The sequence below is a fragment of the Oreochromis aureus genome, linkage group 14, assembly GCF_013358895.1.
Source record: "Oreochromis aureus strain Israel breed Guangdong linkage group 14, ZZ_aureus, whole genome shotgun sequence".
Classification (NCBI taxonomy): Eukaryota; Metazoa; Chordata; class Actinopteri; order Cichliformes; family Cichlidae; genus Oreochromis; species Oreochromis aureus.
In genome coordinates, this window is record NC_052955.1 from 5,463,899 (window position 1) to 5,489,212 (window position 25,314).

Genomic DNA, 25,314 nt, shown 5'->3' on the forward strand with positions numbered 1-25,314 from the left:
AAGATAACACAGCGACCTAAGAATAAAATACCGTGAATGAAATTGACTTCAAACCAACGTAAGTAACAGGGAGAAAGACATCTATCTAGTACTAACCTTAAAAAAAAATACACGTTTTGAAATCCTTAATAATCGGATAAGATTACTTGGGGGAGAAGGTTTACCTGCAAGTCAATACCCAGGCCTAATTTTACCCTGTAATTTTGCCATTCGTTGATTTCCGTGAGGAGCGTACGTTATTCGTCATGATGTCACTCTCGGGGAGGCCAGCCCCTTTTCTCCTTAGAGAAGACGGTCGGCCATTTTAGGTTCATCAGTCGTCATTTCACATCGCTACAGTAGGACGGAGAACGTCAGGACTCAATATTTCTCTTACAACTGTAGTGGAGAATTGCCTACTATGAACTGAAACTCTTCCTAAAATCAAAACAATTAGATCCTAGTGTGAAGTGACGCATAAGCCAGTAGTTTCCAGTGTCGAGTTGTAATTTTTTGCACCTCAATGTAGCTAGAGGAAATGGCTGTGGAAAGCATGACTGTCCATCCAAACTCCCCAACTACCAACCACGAACACAACAGTCTCCTGACTGACGAAAGGTCGAGTAATTCTACAGTCATATTTAAATGAAATTATTTATTTGTCCTGTGCTTTTACACAAAAAGCCCGGGGTTTCTTTTTCCTTTTTTTCTGTCAGAGGGATTAAACTCGCCTTTTCTGGAAAACGAGTACAGAGGTAACGCCATGTTGATACGACAACGCCAACTGGGAGGCCAAAAAAACTTCTGGGATAACGTTGTTCCCTTTGTTTTATTTACGTTTATCACAATCAACGAGCAATCGACTTGAGCCAGCCTGTCTCAAGGAAAAAAGATGAGGTTGAAACAGCTGATAAATCATACTTTAAGCGACCATACTTAACAATTCGACGACTGATCACGGCGCCTTGGCTAACTAATCACCCTCTCTTAAAAAAAACTTAACTAATTAGTTCAGTTAATCGTGTGTATGTGTTTGGTAACAATAGCGATCACAGCGTTAAAAGAAAAAAACACAAACATTAAACTGGTGTTTTTTTGCTAACGGTGAGGCCTACTTTCAGGCTAGCAGCGTTAGCATATTAGCTGGTGTTACCAACGTATGCTGTTGGCAACAACAGAGAAAGGCTAAGCTAAGGGCTAATACTTATGTTGACTGTGATTTTTAAGGTCGTCGATATTTCTAAGGGCTGCTGTTTTTTTTTAAGTAGCCCAACTTTAAGTCATTTGATCACCATCGTTGATTATTATCGGTTCAAATGCATTTGTGCCGTTGGCGGTGTGTAGCACTTTATTGCACCCTTGGCGCTACGCACTTAAAATTGTTGTCGTCTCCTCGTCTCATTAATTGTAAATAACTCAAACAAGAAAAACCCTTTAGCTCCCCTTATTAACGCCCTTTAACAGTCAACGTTTAATTGTCGTTAAATTTTTATTTTTTTTCCTTTTTGCTGTAGTTATGGATGTATTTTAACTAACATGCCATTTTTATTCACAGTCGTGCCCACACTGACTCGTCCCCAACATCCCCCCGAAGTCCCCCCACCTCCCCCAAAATGTGTAAAACGTCTGCAAAGCATCCCAAAAGTGTTTCAAGTCAAACACAAAAGTTCCCTTCTCCACTGTCCCCAGTTGGCAAAATTTGCTGTACCCGGTTGGTCCCCCACTTTCCAATCCCCACAAACCCCAACTTAGTGTCCCCGAAAGTTTAGCGAGAAATTTAATTTTTTTCTGTTGTTTTGAGTGCAAAATGTGAAGAGAGCCCGTCACAGTAAGTATTCCCCATTTTAATCGTGGCCCTTTGTGCTTATAGAGTTAAGTTATGGAGTCGAATATTGAGCTAATAATGTGCCATAATGCATGGTAAACCATTTGATCCGGAATAATCATGTGCTCTGCTAAACTTCAGCTGTCTGTTAGGAGATTTTACACTTTGGATATAAATGGAAACTGTCTGGTGTAACTAACATGGCGAACTGATCATGCACAGGACTGGACTTTATTGTGCTCAGCTTACAAATAACTAAGTAAATAACAGTTTTTCCTCTCCACAGCTCTGTACAGCTAAGCTTGTTTTGGTAGTATAGAGTATGCTTGAATGGGGTTTCCTGTTTTACATTATTCCTTAAATTGGGAAGCAGCAGGTGATATGTGTGTGTATGGGGGTATTTCAGAATTGCAGCGAGGCCAACAGCTTGTGCCCATAGCGAATCCCAGCCACCCCCTATTCACAACAACCTGCCTTCACAATGCAGCCAAATCCCTGTGCTATGAAAGGGAGCCCTTCTTTGTAACAGGTCTGTGCAGTAATGCGAGTCATAAAGTAGGGGGCTGAGTTTGTGGTGTTTGATTAAAAGCTGATAGCTGTTTTTAGGACAAATAATCTTATAGAGTCTGCTAAAATGTTTCAGATAATAAGTCAAAAATGGACTGGACTGGGTTAGTTGGTATCTGATACTGCGTGTCTTTCTACTTATTTCCAGAGAGAATAAGTGTAGTTTAATTCTGGCCCATGGTCCCGAGTACCAAATATGAAGACAGATTTTGTTGTTTATTCTGGATTGTGTCTTGTGAGCAATCAGCAGATAACTGAATTTTGTTCTGGGAGTGAGTCCAGGTTTTATAAGCTTATTTTTAATAAAAGTGAAAGTTTACTAGGTCATCTGTGGATATCTTTGCACTGTCAAACCTAAAAATCAGTCAAATCTGGAATAGCTACTAATGAAAGATGACCTTTGTACTCCTCGAAGCAGTCCCTTGGCAGGCTAAATCTTGGTAGCAGCCAGGATTTGTGGTGGAAGGTGGACTTTGCCGGAGACAGTTTTCATTCTTCTTTAAGCTAATCTTTAAGCTAATGTGTTTGTGGCATTCTCTTTTTTTTTAATAAGATATTTGCTGTTTTGAGGGGAGAAAGTGGGCTCTGATGATTAAGGCTGATAAGTTTGCTTCCCCTGAGAAAGCCAGTGAGCTGAGGATGTGGTGCAGTGCAGACTACACGTACAGTGGAGTTGACATTTTGCCTCAAAAGCAGATCAACTGTCTTCCACCACCTGCTCCATCTTAGCTCACTGTGGACTCAGAGGAGGACAAAACCTGCCTTTGAGAGTCTGATACTGAATGGCAGTAGTCTTCTCAGTGAATCAGTTAACTCCTGTTCACATCATCCAGAGCTCAGACCTCTCCCTGTCTGCTGGACACAGTGCTTGTCAGCCTACTTTGGGTGTTGGCTTTTGCAGGAGAGACACAAGCGTCTTACTCAAATAGGGAGGGACTAATATTTTTTCTTTTCTTTGTTACTAACATTTTTGCGTCAACATTTTATGACGTGTGTCTTGCACAGTTTTGATGTAACAGAGTGCCACAGGTTTTTTTTTTCTTTTGTAGGCCAGCCCAGAAGTTGGCATCGACCTGGCTCCCTCAGCTAAAAGCCAGTAGGATGTTTCCACGGGCTTCTAGATTGTGGCAGGAAATGAGCTCTGTGGAAAATAAAAGTTTATGATAAATACATATTTTGTTCAGCAATTTAATCTGAGATTTAGACTCATTACTGCAGCACTCTGTTGCAAGTTCTTGTTATTTTGAGAGATGGCCAAACATAAACACGTTAAAGTACTCAAAACCTTCTCTGAGGTAGTCCTCAGTTACAGCAGACATCAAACATCAGGAACTGTCTCTGTTTATTTTTTTTCTACACCAGATGGATGTGCTTCATATAAGAAGTTAAAATACATTCAAAAGAAAATTAGGCCTTATAGGGTATTTTTACCTCCGGATCCTTTTACTCTGGCAGTGTTCCAGCTGTGGTGGCTAAAATCTGTCTGCATACAGACAAAAACATGAACACTTGGCATATTGCGCAGACTTCCTTTGTGGTTACTCCTGCTGCTGTAGGAGTGATGATTGCATTTTATCTGTGTATGATAACACACGCACAGAGGCTAACGAGGTGAAAAGACACCAGCATTGCTGTCGTGAGTGTTAATAATAGGAGCACAGTATTACATATACACGTGACCTAATTTGAAGTCTAAAATTGTTCATGCTCATCACGTTATGAGGTTAAATCCAAAGGAAAGGTGTTGATGCCGTTTCTGGAAGCTGTGTAGACGATGTAGAAAGTTCGCCTTGAATACACAGTTTTGTGTATTTTAGTTCACCATTCAGCTTGTTTTTATCTATCCTTCTGTTTGGATGACCTAGATAATATGTCAATAAGCAGCTGTGCAGTCTAACCTCACTGCAGGAGCGTTTGAGTTTGTTTTTTTAATCTTTAGTGCGATTATATATCCCTCCCAGTGTATGCATAAAGTGTTGTGTTTGACATTTTAGTGTTGCCTTCACCTGGCTTATACGATTGAAAGGTCATCCTTGGCTGATTCTTATGGCAGTCCCAGATATTTATTATGTGCAGTCTTTACAGGAATGCATGTGAATACAAATACAAAATCATTAACTTTAACATCAACCTATCATAGATTTCAAATTCTGCAGTTAAATTTACATTTACCCATCTAACAGTGTGACAGTCAGTCCATCAGAATACACCGTATAACCTTGTAAATCTTCAGCATCAGAAATGTTCCTGGCAGAAAGTGGTACGTGCTACAGAATAATAGTCTCTTTTAGAATTATATACAACCATCAGCTCATATCACAGTCACATGGCAGCAGTGTAAGCAGAGACCCTCAGACCCCTCCAGCCAGATCCTCCAGCTCTCCAAGGGGACACTGAGGGGTTCCTGAGCCAGCTGAGAGACATGATCTCTCCAGCATGTCCTGTATCTATCCCAGGGTCTCCTCTCAGCGGCATACCTGGGTTACAAAAATACGACACACAGTAAACAAGGATCTAGATGAATTTGACTGATAATTTTGAAAATCAGAAATCGAGACGGCTCAATCAAAAAATGGCACCATCTATGATATTAGCAGCAGATTATGATCGATGACTCGTTCTTAATTGCGCATGTTTTCCTGTATCCTCAATTTTCAAATTCACCAAGCCTCTGTACTCGTTTTCGCCGATTTATCCCCAGCTGCATAAATAAAGTCGGTCTTGCCTCTTCCTCTTTGTTTGTAGAATTTTATTGTGCATTTATCTTTGTAAAATTTTGTGGCCATAACATTAAAGATGGCTTTCTTTTCATATACAGGGCAGAAGATGGAGAGCTGGAGGAGGGCGAGTTGGAAGATGATGGGGGAGAAATGGAGGAGGAAGAAATGGCAGGTGTGTCAGCAGTCGGTCCAGGTGGAGACGGTGAAGAAGTGGGTGGAGGTGAAGGAGGCCACGAAGGGTCAGCGGAGCGGCCTCGGCGAAGTAGGGAGCGCCATGCTAGCAGCGATTCAGATGACGAGAGAGCCCACCGTCGTAAGAGGAAGCGGAAGAAGGAGCGAGAAAGAGAAAAGAGGAGGTCCAAGAAGAAACGCAAATCACGACATAAAGTAAGAATTGTGGTTAACGCAGAGATGAAAACACCCTTGTTTTCTGGCTTAAAAATATCAACTTTAACATTTGTCCCTTTTTCTCTCAGCGTCATGCGTCCTCGGATGATGACCACTCAGACTACAGTGAGGAGTCTGACTACAGTCCCAGTGAGAAAAGGAAGTATAGAGAGTACAGCCCCCAGTACGGTTCTGTAAGTCTGAAAAGAAAACTTTCCCCACACTCATATTATGTGTACATAATAAAATGTGATCATTATGACAGTATTCTCAGTTTATCAATGTCTTATCTCTCTCTAGTCTCGCGGGAGCTACGTTGGCTCAAAGAGGGGTGGTTACATGAAGATGGACAAACAGGGTTATGGAGGTTACGATGACTACGAAGATGACAACTATGAGGGAGAGGAAGATGAAGATATGGGGGATGATGACTACGATGACTTCACCAAGGAGCTCAACCAGTACCGAAAGGCCAAGGAGGGAGGAGGCGGCCGTGGTGGGCGAGGTAGTTTCACGGCAGTTTGAAAAATAGACTTTTAAACATATTCTGCTGTTTGCTAAATATTTGCTCAGCTGACAAGTCAACATGGTTTCATAACAAGACCGTACACGGAAAAATCAAATCTAAGATCCAACATTGTGACAAGGCCAGCCGTCTTTTCTGGGGATATTTTCAAACAAGTAAAGAGAAAAATTTATCACTGTGTTATCAAAGTTCACTATTTTACCTGCACCACAGTTGAATTTGCACATATGTGGCACACACTCGAGCATATTTGCATACATACATACATACAAGTTCTCTTATCAAACCAAATTTCACAGATAAGTTGCTGACAGGTGGTGTCCTGCTTTTTTAGCTTATTCTTACTTCACTTCTCTCTTTGTCTCTGTGCAGGGGGCAGAGGTCGTATGAAGAACCAGAGAGGCCGAGGATTAATGAGAGGAGGGAGGAGGGGAAGAGGAGGAAGCAGAGGAAGAGGAGGGCGAGGCGGAGGAGGAAAGATGGGAGGAGATGATGATGGAGACGGCTACGGAGATGAAATGGAGGTGAGGATTAGAGCTCAGAATAAAACCCATTGTCTTTTGCTTTGGTCAAAGTTTAGAAGGCAAAAATGTTTCCCTCCTACATTTCCTGTGTTTTGTGTATGTGTGCAGTTGTTTAAATATACTGGAAGTGTGCCAGTAAACAAAAACCACGTGGAGCAATAATTTACTTCAGAAAACTAGCCTGATTTGGCTTAGACAAACATACAGCTTCTGTACTATTTATATTTTGCTCCAAGTTCATTAAGAGTCAGTAAATGACAATAATAATCCCTGTCCATACAGTATGGAGATGATGACTACGACATGGGTGATGATGACTATGATGACTACTCGAAAGAGCTCAACCAGTACAAGAAGTCCAAAGACAGAGGCAGAGGTTTGTTCTTCGTCTCTAATTTCTTGTAGAAATCTAAAGTATCCTTTTATTTAAATTGGACCTATGTTGTTTGTTTTTTCTTGTTCTCATATATTATTGAGATAATGGTTTGTGCGCATATTAAATATGGCCAAAGACTCACATAATGCCATCAGTGTATGTGCAAGTGTTTCTGTGAGCCAAAAACTGAGGTACCAGACTGTTCTAAACATTCAGTTTCAGTATTTTTTTTTTTTTAATCTTTCATCTTGTTGATGTCATAGAAGCTAGATGTCCATACTATGGCACACAGCTCTAGCTGAGCACTGAAGCCCCACATGCTGTTAAAACCTGTTTGTGAGGCCAATCAGCAGAAAGTTGCCTGAGCATTAAAGGGAGGGTTAAGGGAACTAAAATGGCTAAACTATGAATTATGCAAAATTAATGGGGAAATAGATCCTTTTCTTTTGCCCAAAAGTTCACTCACACTGTCTGTTGACTTCTCCACCAGGTGGTAAAGGGGGCCGCGGGCGAGGCAGAGGTAAAGGAGGACGGGGTATGATTAGAGGAGCAAAGGGTCGAAACAGAGGGAGAGGAAGAGGAGACATGGGGAATGATGATGACAACGGAGACATGGACAATGGGGTAAAACTTTCATAATTATTATGAGCTCAGCCTAAAGCGCCCTGATCTGGTAACAAACTGGACAGTACAGCTAATTTGTCTTTGCTGGTTGTGTGCGGTGGATTCAGGATGGTGTTGGAGGTGATGGACCGGGAATGGGGAGGAGGAATCAGAATGAAAAGCATCAGGACAAGAAAGGAAAGGCCATCTGCAAGTACTACATCGAGGGGAGATGCACTTGGGTAGGATGGCACAAATATCATTAATATGTATTATTAATGCTATTTTGTTATATACATGCAGTTCAGTTCACTTTTCAAAGTGCACATATTAAGTTGAAATAAGAGTACATTTCCAAATTTTGTATTACATTAGTACATTAGTCCGGCGCACATCTTTGCCAAATCACACATGCAGAGTTGTAACTTTCTAATAGTTTTTCATGATTTCATACCTCAAACGCAAATGCATTTAAAAAAAAAGTATTTTAGAGTTTTATAAACATGTTTTAGAAACAAATTTAAACCTAACTATACTGTTTAGCACACTAGCTACCCCCTGACTGGATAAAAATACAATGGTTTCCAGTGGAAATTTCAACGTTTGGTGCCAGGAATCTATAGCTAAATACAAATATTATAAAAGGCTTTATACTAACAAACTCTTACAGCAGCATGTAATAACGACAGCTGCAAGATGCAGAGGAAATGCTGTGTTGTTTATTTTTGTCTACAAATTATCCGTAGGCTGCTGCTTCAGCCCTGACATCCATAACACACACTTTTTTTCCATCCAACAGGGCGACCACTGTAACTTCAGCCATGACATTGAGCTGCCAAAGAAGAAGGAGTTGTGCAAGTTCTACATCACTGGATTCTGTGCCCGAGCTGACCACTGTCCTTACATGCATGATATCCTTTGCTGTTGACCACATGGAGAGCCTCTTTATCAGTATAGATAAGGCAGTCTGGAGTTGTGGATCAGAACCAGTTTTTCCAATCAAATTAAACTTAAATCTCTGACTAGTGAGTCAAGTTAAAAGTCAAGCTGGCAATATTTACCAGTATGAAGTTGCATAAGTGAAATCAAACCAGGGTTTACACCAGTTTATTCCGATCCTGGCAGCCCACCAGGCCAAAGTTGACCCCTTGCTCGATATATGCACCAGTGTTTTGTTTCAGGGTTTGTTTGTTTTTTAAAAGCTCCAATCGTTAAAATGACCATTTAGTTTTCATATTAGTTTGAACAACCATTAAAACTATGAAGAAAAGATGAACTAGTAAATTGTTATATCCAATAATCAGGGTAAATGATTTACTGCTGTATGTGAGTGAGGTTAAATATGATGCCATGCTGTATCAATTGCCTTACCCACTTTGTCTGATAACTGTGTTGACACAACTGATAATGTGACACGAGTGTTCCTCCTTGACTCCCGTGCTACGTGAATTCCCCTGTAAGCTGTTCCACACCACAGGGAAGTGTGTCAATGGTGACGAGTGTATGTTCTCCCATGAGGAACTCAACGATGATACTCGGGAGCTGCTTAACAAGGTAGGAACCTCCGACCTTGAAGACAGTCACCTCGTTTATTTTCTGTAAACTCTCACACTATTAAGTGTATATAAGTTAGATTTTTGCCACTTGCACAGTCTGCCAATTTAAGTTGACAGACTGTTGTTTTTGTTTGCCTTCAGTTGTGTTTTTTTAAGATTCACCTAGCAGTGAATTTTTCTTGGTTTTGTAGATGCTGGCAGAGGATGCAGAAGCTGGAGCTGAGGACGAAAAAGAGGTGGAGGAGCTGAAGAAGCAAGGAATTAACCCACTTCCTAAGCCCCCTCCTGGAGTTGGCCTCCTCCCAACCCCTCCCCGGCCAGTTCCTGTTGAAACCAACACAGGTGGTGTGGATTTTGCTGGGCCTCCAGCTGGTGACTTTGGGGGTCTTCCTGGACCTAATCAGGTGCCCATAGTTGTCAAAGGTCCCCCAGGACCAGGGCCTATTCCTGGCCCTGGCCCTGGTCCCTGCGCCGGTCCACCTGTCCACGGTCCTGATGGAAGTCCCTTCCAAGGTGGCCCGCCGAATCCAGCTGGCCCTCCTCCTCCTCCCCACATGGGTCCCCCACCTCCTGCTGGTGGAGGAGGAGGAGGAGGCATGGGGAAGAAGATCCCCTCGTTGTTTGAGATTAAAGTTCAGCCCACAGGACAGCTGGCCCAGAAACTGGCAGTTAGGTAAGAGATCAGAAATGCAAAGAATTAAAGAGAGTATTTGTATAATCCACATCCTGACTTTGTCTGTAAGAAGATCCAAGTTCTCAGTTTTTGGAATGTAGGAATACTGTGTGAGGTTTTTACTCTGAGAACTGAAAACGTTTTCTGAACATTTGTGAAACTGCTTTAAGGGTGAGAAGCAGCTGCTTAGATTCACAACAGCTCAAGGTTCCTCCCAAAACCTGAGTGTTGAGTAGGGGTGCCACGATTAGTCGACTAGTCACGATTACGTCGACTATCAAAATCGTCGACGACTGATTTAATAGTCGACGCGTCGTTTGAAGCTTTGTAAGATCACAAAAGACGCAGGAATAAGTAGTAGGATTTAAGAGTGTAATAACGGACTGAAACAGAAGATGGCAGCACTGCATGTACAAGGATGCCAGCTGCCGTTACACTCCGAAGAAGAAGAAGAAGCAGTGTCCCAGAATTCATAGCGCGGCCCTGCTCAGTTTTCAACAATGGCGGCAGCTAGTTAGTTTTAATATTACTCTTATTAATCTTTCTGGGTCACAAAATAAACGTTTAACATATTTTCAGGCGAGAATGTAGCTGTGTAAACCTCAAATATCTGCTCAGTTTATCAAGACACTGCATATTTTCAAAAGCGCTCCGACGTTTTCGGAGACGTCTGTTACCCACTAGCTCGATAGCTAGCCGGGGCAAGGCTCACTAGAGCCCGTGAGAACACCGGACTCCGGCAAATCGTTTTCAAACGCAACCGTCTTTTCAGGTTAAACATATAGAAGTCAGTTAGATAACTTAAAAATGTTATTGTTTGGCCTTTTTTAGTATTTTATTTGTTCCTGAGTAAATCGGTTTGGCTGAGATTAAAGTTATAGTTTATACACGACTGAATAAACGTCAAGCAGACAACTGATTATCAGAAGTGTGAGATGTTCGAGAATATACTCCGTGTCCCGTTATATTTTAGATAGCAAGGAGTTTATTAAACTTTACCGAAACAATCTGTAAATCTCATTAAATTGAATAAACTATCATCTTGTCTTTATTTTTAGTTAGCAATACCCTAAACACTTAAAACTGTAAGCTAATGTTATATAAGAGCAGATGCTGCTGGTCACGCTTTTCGTCCAATGGATGCATGATCCGATTAGTCGACTAATCGCAAAAATAATCGGTGACTAGTCGACTATCAAAATAATCGTTTGTGGCAGCCCTAGTGTTGAGTAGACAAAGGATTTTCAGTGCAATAATTATTTTAGTATTTGAGTATTGATTTTGTCAGACTTCTAGGAAATGCACAACTAGCAGAGAGAATAATGTCTAACAGGAATTAGTATCTACGTTTTTTAAATTAACTCTAAATAATAAAAAAAAAAATGTTTGGTTTGAGAGTCACTATCCGAATTCTAAATCACACTCCCGCTTTTGTATTAGAAGCCAGGCCCCCAGTACCAACCAGGGTCAGACCCCAACACCTGGACCTCAAGGGCCCCCTGGTGCCCCTCCTCCCCGATTCCCTGCCCCTCCAGGTATGATGCCCCCTGACATGCAGAACATGGGCCCCAACCTTGGAATGAACCAGGGCCCTCCCAACATGGGACCCGGTGGACCACCAATGATGGGAGGATTTCCACCAGGAGAGGGCCCTCCACATGGAGGTGCTATGCCTCCAGGTCCTCCTCAGGGAGGAGGAAACTTCTACAATAACTTCTACAATCAGCAAGAGGGTATGAAGATGGAGGGAGTGGTTCAAGAAGGTGAGATCATTTTATACTAAATACCAAAATAGAGTTGGAGCAGCTTACTTCAAACAATGGTGGCTCTTAAACTTATGAGAATGTCATCTGTTCCCCATCAGGTGACAGTTACCAGGGTTTTTCCAGTATGGACGAGAGAGGAGGAACAGGAAAATTTGGAAATCAGTCAGGCAGCCAGGAAGGCCCTGCTAATGGAGCCACAGCCAATCAGGGAGGGATCTCTGTGCCTGACTTTCTGCCACCAGCTCAGCGCGTCCTCTTCATGAGGATCCAACAGAAGCAGCAAGAGGAAGAGGAAAGGGCTCGCAGGATGGCCGAGGGAGGAGCAGAAAAAAGCAGAGACACTGAAGGTAGGGGAACAGCACCTGCATCTGTGTATAAATGATTCCTGTGGCATAGTGAGTTGTAGCATCCTTTGCAACTATTCCTCTTTCCGTATGAATGTCCAAAAACAGGAGAAACCTGTAAAACCAAAGACTTCAGACTTAAAACCATTTTAAGTGTAACAGAAATGAGACAGAGGTGACCCTTTCAGTGATTGCTTAGAGTTGACCAAAATGTCAAATCCCTCTTTTCCTAGGTGACTCAGGGAACTGGTATTCTAGTGAGGATGAGGATGGCGGTGGTAGTGTGACTTCCATCCTGAAGACCCTCCGTCAGCAGACCCAGGCTCCTCAGAAATCTGACGTGCATCCAAGCGACCCACGCCTCCAGAAAGCCTCTCCTTCCCACCCTCCAGCTCGCCCAGCAGACCCCCGCTTAGCTCGGGATCCACGCTTGGCACGTGCTGCTGAGTCAGCTCAAATCTCTGACCCCACGCACTCCACGCTCGCTCCATCGTCATCTGGACCACCTGCAGACCCCAGGCTAGCCAGGCTAGCTGCCGCTGCCTCAGTAGGATCCGCCTCCCATTCGCCTCCAGCTGCTAAGCCTGAACCTCCCCTGGTCTATAAGCCTCCTCCGCTCACGACCCCGGCAGTGGATGAGGAAGAGACTGAGCGGGTTCTACGGGACAAGCCTGTGCCGATTCCTCTGGATCCGCTTATGGGTATGGCTCTGAAAGACCCACGTTCCCAGTTGCAGCAGTTCAGCCACATCAAGAAGGATATTATTCTTCACATGCCAGCCTTCGCTAAAACCATCACCTGGTCTCCTGAAGATCTGCTTCCGCTCCCTATTCCCAAGCAGGACCTGCTTCCTCTGCCCCCAGGCATCCCTCCCGTGTCCACCCTTGACTCACGTCTGTCCCGCGGTCAGCAGCAGCTCCACACGCCACTCCCTCACTCGCAGCCTCCTTCCGTACAGCCTCCTCCTTCCTTAGATGCCCCTGCTCCCTCCTCCTCAGCTTCCACCCTCCCAGAATTTGAATTTCTGTCTCGCATCCTGAAGAATGTTAACTCCAGCACGTCCCAGACTCCTTCTCCTCCTCATTTACCCACACCTCCTACCACTATGCCAGTTATGGGTCAACCTCAGTCCATGCCTGCAGCTTCTATAGAAAAGCCTGTTGACCCCCGTGTTGCCCGCAAAGTCCCCTCTGATCCCCGTCTCCAGCCACAGAAGTCGGCACTGAAGCAGCCATCAGAACCTGCGCCCCCTCCCTCCACATCTCCTGCACCAGCATCTAGTTCTTCTCCACCTGCCATTGCTCCCTACGACCCACGGCTGCTCTCCTCAGTTGGGGCAGGGCGCAGTGTAGGGGCTGGGACACCAGGGGGTGCCAGTGTGCTGAGCAGCATTAGTCTGTATGACCCTCGGACTAACAAACCAGGCAGCCCTGGTACCAGCAGTGGCTCTAACAACTCACCCAACTCAGCCAGCCAAACTGAGTCCAAACTCAGTGACCCCACAACGAGTAAACCTAAATCCAAGGAGCCCCTCTTTGTTCGGAAGTCTGCATTGGACCAACCAGAGCCAGAGAAAAGTACAGAGCAAGGCACGGATAGATACAACAGCTATAACAGGCCCCGGCCCAAACCTGCGCCTTCACCTAACTCCACAGCTCAGGGCGGGGCTGCTGCAGTTGGGGTGGTTGCACCTGGAGGTCAGGGTGCTCCTGGATCTGCTGCAGACCAGGGGCCCGCAGGGGTCCATAACCTACCGGTATCCTCTTTATTTGGTGTTGTGAAGCAGGCTAGTAAGCCTGGTGGGACAAGCAGCCCCTTTGGGGGAAACAGCCCTGCACAGTCTGATCAGGCAGCCACAGAGCAGGACAACGGCTCCCTGAAGGAAGTTTTCAAAGGCTTTGACCCCACAGCCTCTCCCTTCTGCCAGTGACACTGATCCTGGAACCCTGACGCCCCAGATGTGGCAGCTGGGTGTGGGTTGATTCAAGTTTTTGGACACTGAACATGTCAGTGAAAAGAGAAACTTGCACTGCGGCAACTGCCTGTAAGACGAGTTTAGATAAGATTGGCAGCAGACGTATTACACACACAGACACACACACACACTCAACCACAGTGTTTCAGATTCTATAAAAGACTCTCGGGTAGCGTTTAAAGTTTAAAGTGAAATCTCTATTTTAAACAGACTTATTGATGTATAAATAGATGTATTCTCTCATCTCAGTGCTTAATGAAAATGATTATCCTAACAACAGAACACATTTATATGGAATGAAACTTTAAGCATCACATGTGTTTAAATCTCCTTTTATTTAAGTTTCTCACATCCTTCTGTTTCGTATTTCTTCTCTTCTTAAAGCTGATGTGCTCGTGTATATATGCATATTTTTTGGTTAGTTACAGATGGCTGTGCTCTTTGTAACAAATTAAAAGCTTTTTTTATATCTGATTTTCCCAACAATATATTGTTTATTTTTGGTGTTTCTTTAAACAGAATCAAGAGCACTGAGGCAACTTACTTTACACCTGTCAAAACTAAATGCCCTCCATATCACTGCCTTTGCTTTCATCCACTGTCCTCTGTCGTTGGCGTTATATCAAACTAAACCATATTTTTTTTCCTTCCATGTTCCTTTTTTTCCTGCAGAAATGACTGAAATGGTCTAACCCTAAATCTTTATTCTACTTAAATGCTTTTTTAAGTATTTTTCTACTCCTTTGCACTGTCAGCTTGTGTCTCTGAGGCTTGTATTAATATTTTGAGTGGCTGTAACCCTTCACGCTGTTCATGTACAGCTCCATTTCAGGTGTTTAGCTCTTACAGGTGACAGGCTCTTTAACCACTACACAACCGTTGAAGCCCCTAATTCTCACAGATTTTGCCTTTACTCCGGTCTGGTTGCTGTGAGGAGAAACAGACTTTCACTTGAACATTTATTTTTATCGGTTTGTGAATATGGAGAGCACTTAAGCTCTAGTTTCCGTAGAGCTTAAGGGGCGTTAGGAAAAAGCAGGAAACAGGTTTAGCTGCTCAGACTGATGACTGACTCGGTCACTTCGCTCTCCACTGGCACATTTAGGTAGCGGTTAGTTATCCATTGAATCATGTCCTTTTATCTCTGCTGCCAAAACCGGTTTTGTCAAAGTTATTTCCATGTATTTCCTCCTGATTACATTCGAATTTGGACCACTGAATTAAAAGTCATCTACATCTCAGTGTTTAGTTTCTTTGTTTTGTTTTATTAGCTGTTCTGAATAGAGAAGTTTTCCGTCTTGCATTCTCAATTGAAACGCTTGGCTGGTGGCACCATGACAATCATAAACTACATTTGGACCTAAAATTCAGATAACTTGTACGTCTCGCGTTGATCTGTGCTCCCTCTGCTTTTCATCTGAACCATGCCAACCAAAATAAATGAAACGAACTAAAAAAATGTTTGAAAAAGTGGACGTGTAATTGTGGAAATGTTCACTTCATGGTTTGGACTTACAGCCTAGATGAGAGTGCAAGTCTTCTCTCCAGAACGTCTGCCATAAACACCTTGAATTGGAAGTGAGTCCAGCGTCTGAATCAGGGTGAGGGAAAGCGGTTGTTCCTGTTTGTTATAAGGAGGGAGCGGTTTCATTGCCATTCTCGTTGGTGAATCTGTGCGTGTGCGGTCAGTTGTGGCGGGTTCAGACGTTTTTGACCTCCAGAAAGTGAAGATTGTACAACAGCTCTCAGGATCGTTGTCGTCTGTCTTGTGTATAAACGTTTTAATTTATTTTTTTATACTTGAGTAAATATACTTCCTCACTTGTAAATTTTGAGCTGAATCATTTTGTATGTCAGAGATTACCACTCACCTCAGTGGGGCGTTGGCGCTCTGCAGCAGCGTGAGGAGAGGAAAGCCGTTCATGTCTGGTTCTGTGTATGAAGATTCAGATAAGAAAAATTCACTATTATGTCCTCCTCCCTGCCAGTCCATTTAAAAGCCTGTCAGGAGGCTGAGTGTCAGCTATAGCAAGTGTGAAAGTTGTTTGTTTTTTCCTTTATGGATTTCTTTTTTTTCTTTTTTTTAAAAAATATTTTATTGTTTTGTTTGTTTTTCCCTCACTATGTAAATTTGACCAGTATCCAGTTCTCGTCTTTGGAGGAGTGGAGTTTTCTAACTGTACACTGTAGGTGAGGTTGTAAGTATTTAAATAAAATTAATACATGATCAATCAGTTTCAAGTGTTTCCTGTGTCGTTATTACCTCGGATGATTCATATGACCCATTTTTGTTTTCTTTCGAAGCCTCTAAGTAATTCATTGAAGTCACAATTGTTCAGCAGGATGAAGGTAGTGACCGCTGAGCTGTCTGCATCTCCAGTCAAATCACAGATTATCTAAAAACACCCTTTGGCCTGCTTTTCAGATGTATTTTGCACAAGCAGGCTGTCATATTTTTTTATCGTTCTTTTATATATTTAGACCTGAACCGTGCAGTTCTTGGCTTGGCGCCTGTGGATTTGGATCAGTACCTCAGCAGCACACAGCCTGTTTCCTGGTTAAGTACGATCCACTACTGACTCACTTCCTGCTACCCTCCCATCCTGCAGCGCTGGCTCCAGGAAGACAAACTATTCATCCCGAACCTCAAAGGTTTCCTATCACACACGCGAGCGCACATGTTCTCCTCTGACGGTTTGGTTCTACGTGTTGTACCTGCCTGTGACCTTCAGCACAGCACAGCACAACACAATGTTATACAAGGTTATCCAATAGCTAATTAAAATGATTATTACCTTTATTTAATTAAGAGATTTGATGTCTGGAACTTCCTATGTCTTCCTTGGTCAAATGCAGTAATGTAAAACACAAAATCTACAACATCATAAATAAATTAGAGAATACCCTCTTTAAATTCTAAGGTTTTAGAAATTGAGAAATATTAAAAATTGTCTAAAAATTAGGTAGAAACAAAGTATGACATTACAAAATTATTTAACAAAAACTACAGGGCAGTGATTATCAGTTGTACACTACTTTTTGTAAGGCACTGCACATACATGGAGTCCATTGTATAGAGTATAATGATTCACTATGTGGTCTTAGGTGTGTGTTGAAACAAGAAGAAATGAGCTCAGCAATGATGTTAGAGAAGTAATCGTTGTTGGCCATCAGCTGGGGAACAAACAACATGAAGTCCATCTGAATGAGTGGACGTCTCAGCAAATTTACTCCAGGGTGATGTACCGTGCAATGTTTAGGCCTCAGTTGGCACGTTAAATTTAAAAGTTCGAAATTAGAATGAGAATGAACAAGTGGGGCTTTTTTGGACGTGTTTCCAGCTTACGTTTGCAAAGTTGTATCTGAACAAACCACAAGACTTCAGGAGCACAGCAGACCAAAGTGGAGATGTTTGACAATGATGCACAGCACCAACTAAAGTACCCAGAACATGAGCACAAACACCTCAAACCAACTGCCAGCATGCTGTTGGAGGGGTGATGATTTGGGCTGGTTTTGCAGCCACGAGGCTGAGGCACCTTACAGTCACCGAGTCGACAGTGAACTCCCCTGTTTACCAAAGTAATCTAGAGTCTGACAGGTAAACTTTGGTTGCTCTGCTCTGCAGAAGGACAATGATCCCAAGCACGCCCGTGTGAGCAGACCCCTGTGGAACAACGTTTTAGAGGTCAAGATTTTTCATTCTTGACAATAAAATATAGTTCATGGTAAGACAGTTATGATTTAAACCATTGTATTGTTTTATCAGAAAATATTATAGCATGGTTATAAATAAAAAATATCATAATTTAATGTGACAAAGTGCTTTTAGAGCTCTGTAAAGACTGCCCTGATTACTTCACATTTATCTTTGACTTGGGTCTTTCTTAATTTGGCCTGAGGAGGCTGAGGTGCAGATGCTTATCAAAATTTGGGACATCTGCACGTGAACTGCCTTCAGTAAACTTTGGTTTGTATTGTAATATCTATTCTCAACTTCTTCTTTTTCTCCATTTTAATTTATTTAGAAAACATTAAAACAATTAAATAGGTTTACATTTTTAGTAATGACAAAACTGAAAGTAAAGTAAAGACAGTCTGGAAAATCCACTAAATTTAAAACAAGCAAAAAAAAGAATCACAAAATGTTCTTCACTCTTCAGCACAGCTGAAGTTTTCCAGATAAGATCCGTGGGATTGAATATGGTGATCCAGACTTCCGAGGACATGAAAACTCATTGCTGAAATAGGGAAATATGCAGTGCTGTCGTCTACTTTTAGTATGATGCATTGGGGTTTTTTTGTATTGTTAAGTAGATGACCTGTACTCATACTGGTGTTTTCCCAGAGTTCCCTCACACTCTGAGTTGTGCGTTGGGCGTATCTGTTATCAGTAATCTGCTTAGCTCCCTGTTCGGGGAAACTACCTGTGGTGAGAGTATATTTAGAAGATGTGATCCTCTTAGAGGACGACTTCAGCTTGGATTTGGACTCTGATGGTCTGTGAGCCGCGGTGCTCGTAGTGCTGGTCCTGCGCCTGTGGGGGCACAGCGTGTGAAGGGTGACGTTGGCGGCCAGGCTGAACTTTCAATCTCCATTCACAAGATCTCTTATGTCTCTCTCTTTTGTGCCTGTCTTTCTCACTATCATGGGAGTCTCTAAAAAATTCCCACATGCTGCACGCTGAAGAGTGGAGGACACAGACGTTAAAGGACTAAAGGGATTTATTGCACCCAGAGGACTGGCAATTACTATTAAAGAGCTTCTTTGCTTAAACAATTAACCAACTAATCCCATCATCTGCGTCAAATAAAAGTAAAGAACATATTGTTGTCCTGTGGTCGTTTTCTCTCCCAGGCGCCCACGCTCTCCAGACAGGGAGTCTGTCTGTCTCTGTGAGCTGCTTGTTGGAAGCTGATTCAGATAAGAGTGTCTGTTAATGCCAGAAGGACACAAATGTAAACGCCACCTCTCATTTCTGCTCTGTCTTTGTCTTATTATTATGTTGGGACAGCCAAGCTGATCATTTGAACACAACTGCCAGAATGTCTTTCTGAACTCTGTGGAAACTGCAACCATAACCTGCAGCTCACAGGCTAGACTTATTAGACTTATTTTTAATCCTCGTGTTTGGCAGGAAGGTAGGAACTGTGTGCGCTGAACCGAACAGAGCAGCAAAGAAAACCCCACATACATATGTAGTTCTGTTAGAACTTCATTACCGTTAGCAGCACACAGTAGTAGTTTTTATCCACAATACACACAAAAACCCCTCAGATGCTGTGTTGTAACCTGATTAAAGCTTATTTTATTAAATTAAATAACAGACTCAAACTCTGACCTGATTCATAGCTGTCTTAACTGAAATCCTGGATATTACTTTGTTGTTTTGGTTGTTGTGTAAACAAGCGCTAATAACGGTTATATGCTGGTTATGCCACATATTCCAAATATAAAGGTCACCAACCAAAACCATGTACAAACGTGGAAAGACTTCCCTGACACTTGAACAAACCCCTGAGCTTATCACACAAACAACATTTGGTTTGCGAAACGTGACCTTTTACATCTGATTAAGGATTCAATAACACGTAACACTAAACTGCTGAAAAATTTAAAGAAACAGCAGATCTCAATGGGGAAAAATCAGACTGTATAGATATACTGACTGGATAACGTGTTGTGAATCTTTCCATGACAATGATTTATCATGGAATGACTCATTTGATGGAAATTAAAATGATCAGCCTACAGAGGGCTGAATTCAAAGACACTGGACAGTCTGAGGTGTCGCGTGGACCAAAACATAACATCCCTGAGGTGCTCTGTTGGATTTAGGCCAGACATTGTTGTGCACCAGGGGGGGCCCCAGGACCCACTGATCCAGCTTAGGGTCTGACAGTCAGCCCAAGGATTTCATCCTGATATCTAATGGCAGGTTGCCAATGGTTGCCTAGCCTGTGGAAGTTTGTGCATTTTGCACAGCTTCTTTAGACCCTTTAGTGTTTGTCACATGTGCTCAAGGTGAACCTGCTCTCATCTGTGAAAAGCACAGGACACCAGTGGTGCAGCTGGTAATTCTGGTATCATGTGGCAAATGCCAGTCGGGCTTGAAGGTGCTGGGCAGTGAGCACAGGGTTCACTAGACGGTGTTGGGTCTTCAGGCCACCCTCATGAAGTATGCTTCCGATTGTTTGGTCAGAGACATTCACACCAGCTGCATTTTGTAGCTCTGCCAGTGCTCATCCTGTTCCTCCTGTCACTAAGAAGCAGATACTGGTCGCACTGACGGGTTGCCTTCTATGGCCCTGCCCCCTGAGTAACCACCTGTCTCCTGGAATCTCCTCCATGCTATTGAGCTTGGAGATACATCAGGTTGTCTGGCAATGGCTTGCATTGATGTGCCATCCTGGAAGAGTTGGACTACCTGTGCATCCTCAGCAAGCATGTGCCTGTAGGGTCCAGGTATCACCTCATGCTACCAGTAGTGACCATGACCCTGGTCAAATGCAAAGCAAGTGAAATAACAGTCAGAAAAGATGAGAAGGGAGGAAATTTCTGTGGTCTCAACCTGATAAATCATTCCTGTTTTGAGGTTTGTTCCATTGTTGCCAATCTAGTGCAGCTGAAACTGATTAGCAGCGCCCTCTGCTACTTACTGACCAGATCAGTATCCCAGAAGTTTAACTGACCTGATGCCGTACTCTGATTAAAACCTGATCCTTTAATTTTTTTGAGCTAATGTTATTGCTATGTGGTCTGTGTGATCAACAGTGTAACAGCCAGTTGGGAATGTTTCTGACTGACCATATTAGACCTCATGTAATACGTTTGTGGGAGAAAATGTACAGAAAATACAGGAAATGATAAAAAGTTGAAAAGTGTGGAATGTCCCTTTAATGTTATTTTTATGTGCTGAGGAAAAAAACATAAAATCAAATGTTTAATTTGTTAAAGGATGAAGTTCAGGTTTGATGACACGGTCTCTGTGGTAATATCAGGACTCTTTATTGTGCTTTGGGTAGAAATGGTGAGAAACCCTGAAGGTGAGCCATGAATCTGTTTCTGCTCCTGCTGTGGCATGTTGCCAGTTTGTGACCTCTACACAAACTGGCAACATGCCTCAGCAAACTGCACCTGGTGGGATACAGCAAATTGATATCCAACTGAGTTTAACACCTCTATTTTCTGCTGATGCTTTCTATAAACATCAGCTATTTTAAAAACATATTTTTGTTTACAGTAATTAAACGTCTGAATCCTTCTTGAGGGAATCAGACTTCAAATGTATCAAATCATATGACAGATCACTTAAGGTTTGACTTATTTGATCCAACAGGAATCAGATTAACATGAATCTTTCTTTGATGGAGATGGTGAAGGAATCGTGAGCGGTTCTCCTGCATGAGAGGAAAAGTCGAGAACAGGACGCTCCCTTCTGTGTCAGCTCCACCTGCTGCGTCAGAAGGATTTTCTTTAAATCTCGCCTGGTGCCACTTCTTGTATCTTCTGTTACTGTGCTGACTCCACCCATCTGGCGCTCCAGAAAATGTAAGCGCACAGCTACACCCGGTGAGTTTCACACAGCCTCTCGTGACGTCAGAAGACCCTAAGAACAAATGATTTCTGAGAGACTCTGACAGCGAAAAGACTTGGCAGTGTTCACTGTGGCCTTCAGCTGCAGAGTTTCTGATGAATAGATCAGCAGTGCGAGGTTGGGATGAACAAACTGACATCACTATGCTGGTATGTATCTGTTCAACATGTGACTGGAGCCTTTGTGGAAGACACATGCTTGTGGTGCCTGTGCACATGAGTGCCTGTGTGTGTTCCTATAGATCTGCCTCACAGCTCAGTATCTATGTTGTATCGGCCTTTGTGTGTGTGGCTGTTTGTATTAATCATCATTTCACTTACAGTAAATACAACCCTGAGATCATTTTTTGTGACAGTGTGGCAAACGGTGAGTTTGATATTAAACTCATCTGGATTAGATAATCCTGATCAGAATGAACCCTTTCTACTGTAGACTCACTCTCCCTGTAGTTATACTGCAATAAGCCTAGGCTGCTGGGGGCTTCCCATGATGCACCGAGTATTTCTTCTTCACTCTCCTCTTTGTTTATACATCATTTTGCATTTGATCATTAGTTATTACTAATCTCTGACTCTCTTCCATACTGTGTGTGTTGTCCTTTTCCCCTTCTTCACCTTCGATCGTTCACTGCAGATGGCCCCGCCCCTCCCTGAGCCTGGTGCTGCTGGAGGTTTCTTCCTGTTAAAAGGGATTTTTTCCTTCCCACTGTCACAAAGTGCCTTCTCACAAGGGATTGGTTGAATATTGTTTTTTTTTTTATTATTATTAAAGGGTCTCTAACTTACAGTACAAAGCACCTTGAGTGCTGGAAATACTCACTGTATGTTCTGATTGAATTGCCTTGAATGAACGCAACAGATGGACGAAAGAAACCCTGCAATTCTGCATGTTTTCATGCAGACTTGTGTCACTTTTGCTGGGACCACACCGTCCATTTCAGCCAATTCCTACCAACATCAGCTGATGGCTCAGCTGATACCCTTCAACATATCCAGTTGGTAGACATCATACAGGTGGAGCCGTTCAAGCTGCTTTAAGGGTAATTTTTGGTTCCACAGATGTGTCTGTCTGCATAAGTGTGTCTGTTTGTATAGTGAACGTGAAGCTACTTTGCAACCCACCTCCTCCCTGGCTGCCATATCTGACTTGTTCCCACTGAGGCCTGCTCTGCTCAGTGCTGGGATCTTAATGCTACTTTCAGACTCACGCTATCCACATGTGCACATGGAAAAACAGGATCATTTTTATGCAGATGGAAATAACGACGTCCCTTTGACTACAGTAGTCCTGATGTTTTGGTTGCTTCTGTATCTGTCTGTGAAGCCTCCACTTAGATGTTTTTAGAGACTGCTGGATTATTATGGAGACCTTTAGACCCCCCAGAGTGTCGTGGGAACTCTGTCAGGGATATCTAACTAGGACTTGGACTTTACAGGTGGATAATGTAAGATGATGAAATCAACATTTGATTGATTTAACACATTATCTGAAAAAACAAACAAACAAACAATCAGACTTCAAGGAGAACTGAGAGCCTAAGCACATGTATGTTATGTTGTTTTGCATAAGGGTGAGTGTGTGTGTGTGTGTGTGTGTGTGTGTGAGATAACAGCGTTTAGCCCTCCACTTCATCAAACTAAGACTCTGGGATTGTCAAGTTTGCAGTTCCCATGAGGCCTTGGTGCATGCGCGCACACACACACACACACACACACAGGCAGTCATACTGCATTCCCTAGGCTCTTCTAGCCTCTTATCCTAACTCCCCACAATTACATGTCTGACCCGAACCTTTACCCTAAGCCTGACCTAAAACTCTTTCTTACCTGAACCCAGGAACCAGGTCCTGACTCTCAAACAGCAGTTTGGAGGCATGGCAGAAAGTGGGAAGCCTTCCAAAGGTCTATAACTCCAAACTGGTCCCCACAAAAATAAACATTCACGCCGCTTCCTGTGCCTGTTGAAAAAAAAAAATTCCTCCCATTGCTGCTCCCATCCTGGGAAGACTCCTCCTTTCTTTTCCTTTTTAAAAACCTACTTTCCTCCCTTGTCCTTTTTATTTTCCTCATTTTCTTTCCTTTCTCTCTTTCTTTCCTTGTGCTCAGGTTACTACAGTTCATGGTTTGATGGTCACTGTCCTTGCTGCCATCAAAACAAACTTTTTTCATATCTCCTTCCGTTTTCCTCTTCATCCTCTGTACTGGTCCCATTCCTCCTCCATGATGGATCGCTTGTGCAACTAAACAATGCTGTGCTTTCCTGTCAGAGCCAAAAGGAACATCACATTCTCAGCCAGGCCAGAGTCTGAAAAAAGAAAAACTTTTTCCTCTCTACACTGATAACCATCCTGAAACTGACATTTAATGTCATTCTTCAAATGCTGTGCGAATTTTGGGAGAGAGCTCTTAGAGTTATAAAATCCTGGAGTATATTTTCAGCACATATGTAAACATCTAGAAGTTATTTGGTTTGAAGCCAAAACTCTGAGTGTAATCTGAGATAGTTTATTAGACTGCGATGCTGGTGTTCAGGCTGCGCTGTTTATTTAGAAAGGGACAGTCAACAGAGTCTGTGCCGTGCAGGACAGATGTCTTGAGAATGAGGGGCTGGATGTTTTCAAAATAAGATCCTGTTTTTAATCTAGACTTTTCCTCGTGAAGTTTTGTGGTGTCCTAAAATTTAAGCCTGTGATACAAACTGTCTGAAAGTGTCACACCATCCACCTCGGCTGAAACAGGAGGAAAGTTAACCGAGTAAGGTCTTTCATCTGGACCTTCAAGGCTAAAGTAAATCACCCCGTCAGTGCAAAAACAGAATGTTATACCTGTCGACCAGTATCGTTGGCATTTTTCATGGATTCAGCAGGAGAAATTGGAACAAATGTTTTCATAACAAAGTAACAAAGTGTCTAAACATACGGTTTAAAATTGGTTCTTTCTGCTAGGTGTCTTTTTTTAATCCTTAAATGATTCATAGATCAGTGTTGAGTGGCTTAATAAGCAAAACAAACATTCAGCTGAAAATGGTCAGATACAAGACTTGCTTGAACGTCACCTTCATAAACCTGCAGAGGAAAAACTGGAAAACTGGGAAAAAGAACCTTTGTTACTTCTCGTGCAGGACGTGTCACTGCCTGAAACAGTTTAAATGTGCTATTTTTCCCAGTGTCATCTGGTCTGGTCTGCTGTGGCTCAGGATGATGAATGTTTTGTCAAATGATCACAGGTATCATACCTGTGATCGTTTGACCCTCGCATGGAGGTGAGGGAAGCCAAAGTATGGATGGAACAGACTTCAGCAGGTCAGGCCACCAACTTGGTGCCATTCCTGGCTGTATGTAGTTGTCGTATACGTGTGAATCAGTGAGGGAGAAAAAGCTTGTAAATAAATACAGCCACTTACCGACTTGTGAAACAATACACTGTATATGTAAGATGGCTATCGCCACGGTGACGTCACAATTGGTTTTAGACTCGGTGTTTGTGTTTTTGCTGCTACAGTGTCAGTTATTGGAACTCGAAGGGGCCATATTTGGACAAAAAGGTGGCGTGTGAAGCTAACAGGTAACGCTAGCAAACTTGGTTAGCAAGCAGCAGCCCTCCACAGGTGGATGCACAGATACACACCTCTGTTAATCAGGCCAGTACCAGACTTACAGCAGAGAACTACACCTTCTTAGATCAAAACACTTGTCACTAGACAGCCTAGTTGAGTTATAAAAATATTTGCCCACTGCACAGTTGTTATGAAGGACAAAACTATTTTTCCACCAGAATATAAACATATTTATTTCAGCTGTAAAGTAGTATTTTAACACGGGCGTCATCACACGTTTGAAGTCAGCCTCAAAGAGGAAGTGCTGTTTTTGGCCCTTCCATGCTGGCCTTATTTTTCAG

The 25,314-nt window shown here is 42.8% G+C and overlaps 1 protein-coding gene across 3 annotated transcripts; it reads left to right on the plus strand.

Annotated features, from left to right (window-relative positions):
• The first annotated feature begins 271 nt into the window (after positions 1-271).
• On the plus strand, positions 272-16,057 carry zc3h4 (zinc finger CCCH-type containing 4). Of its 3 annotated transcripts, none has more exons than XM_031739991.2 (14): positions 272-597; positions 5,190-5,478; positions 5,568-5,672; positions 5,779-5,983; positions 6,377-6,528; positions 6,811-6,904; positions 7,395-7,528; positions 7,636-7,749; positions 8,307-8,418; positions 8,952-9,061; positions 9,255-9,736; positions 11,177-11,499; positions 11,601-11,849; positions 12,080-16,057. In XM_031739991.2, the coding sequence occupies exons 1-14, from the start codon at positions 518-520 to the stop codon at positions 13,774-13,776; spliced, it is 4,146 nt and encodes a 1,381-aa protein (XP_031595851.2). In that variant the 5' UTR covers positions 272-517; the 3' UTR covers positions 13,777-16,057. The 3 variants fall into 3 exon arrangements, with proteins under 3 accessions (XP_031595851.2, XP_031595852.2, XP_039454313.1); XM_031739992.2 differs by having other exon boundaries at positions 11,180-11,499; XM_039598379.1 differs by lacking the exon at positions 272-597 and adding an exon at positions 663-1,807.
• The last annotated feature ends 9,257 nt before the right edge of the window (positions 16,058-25,314 follow it).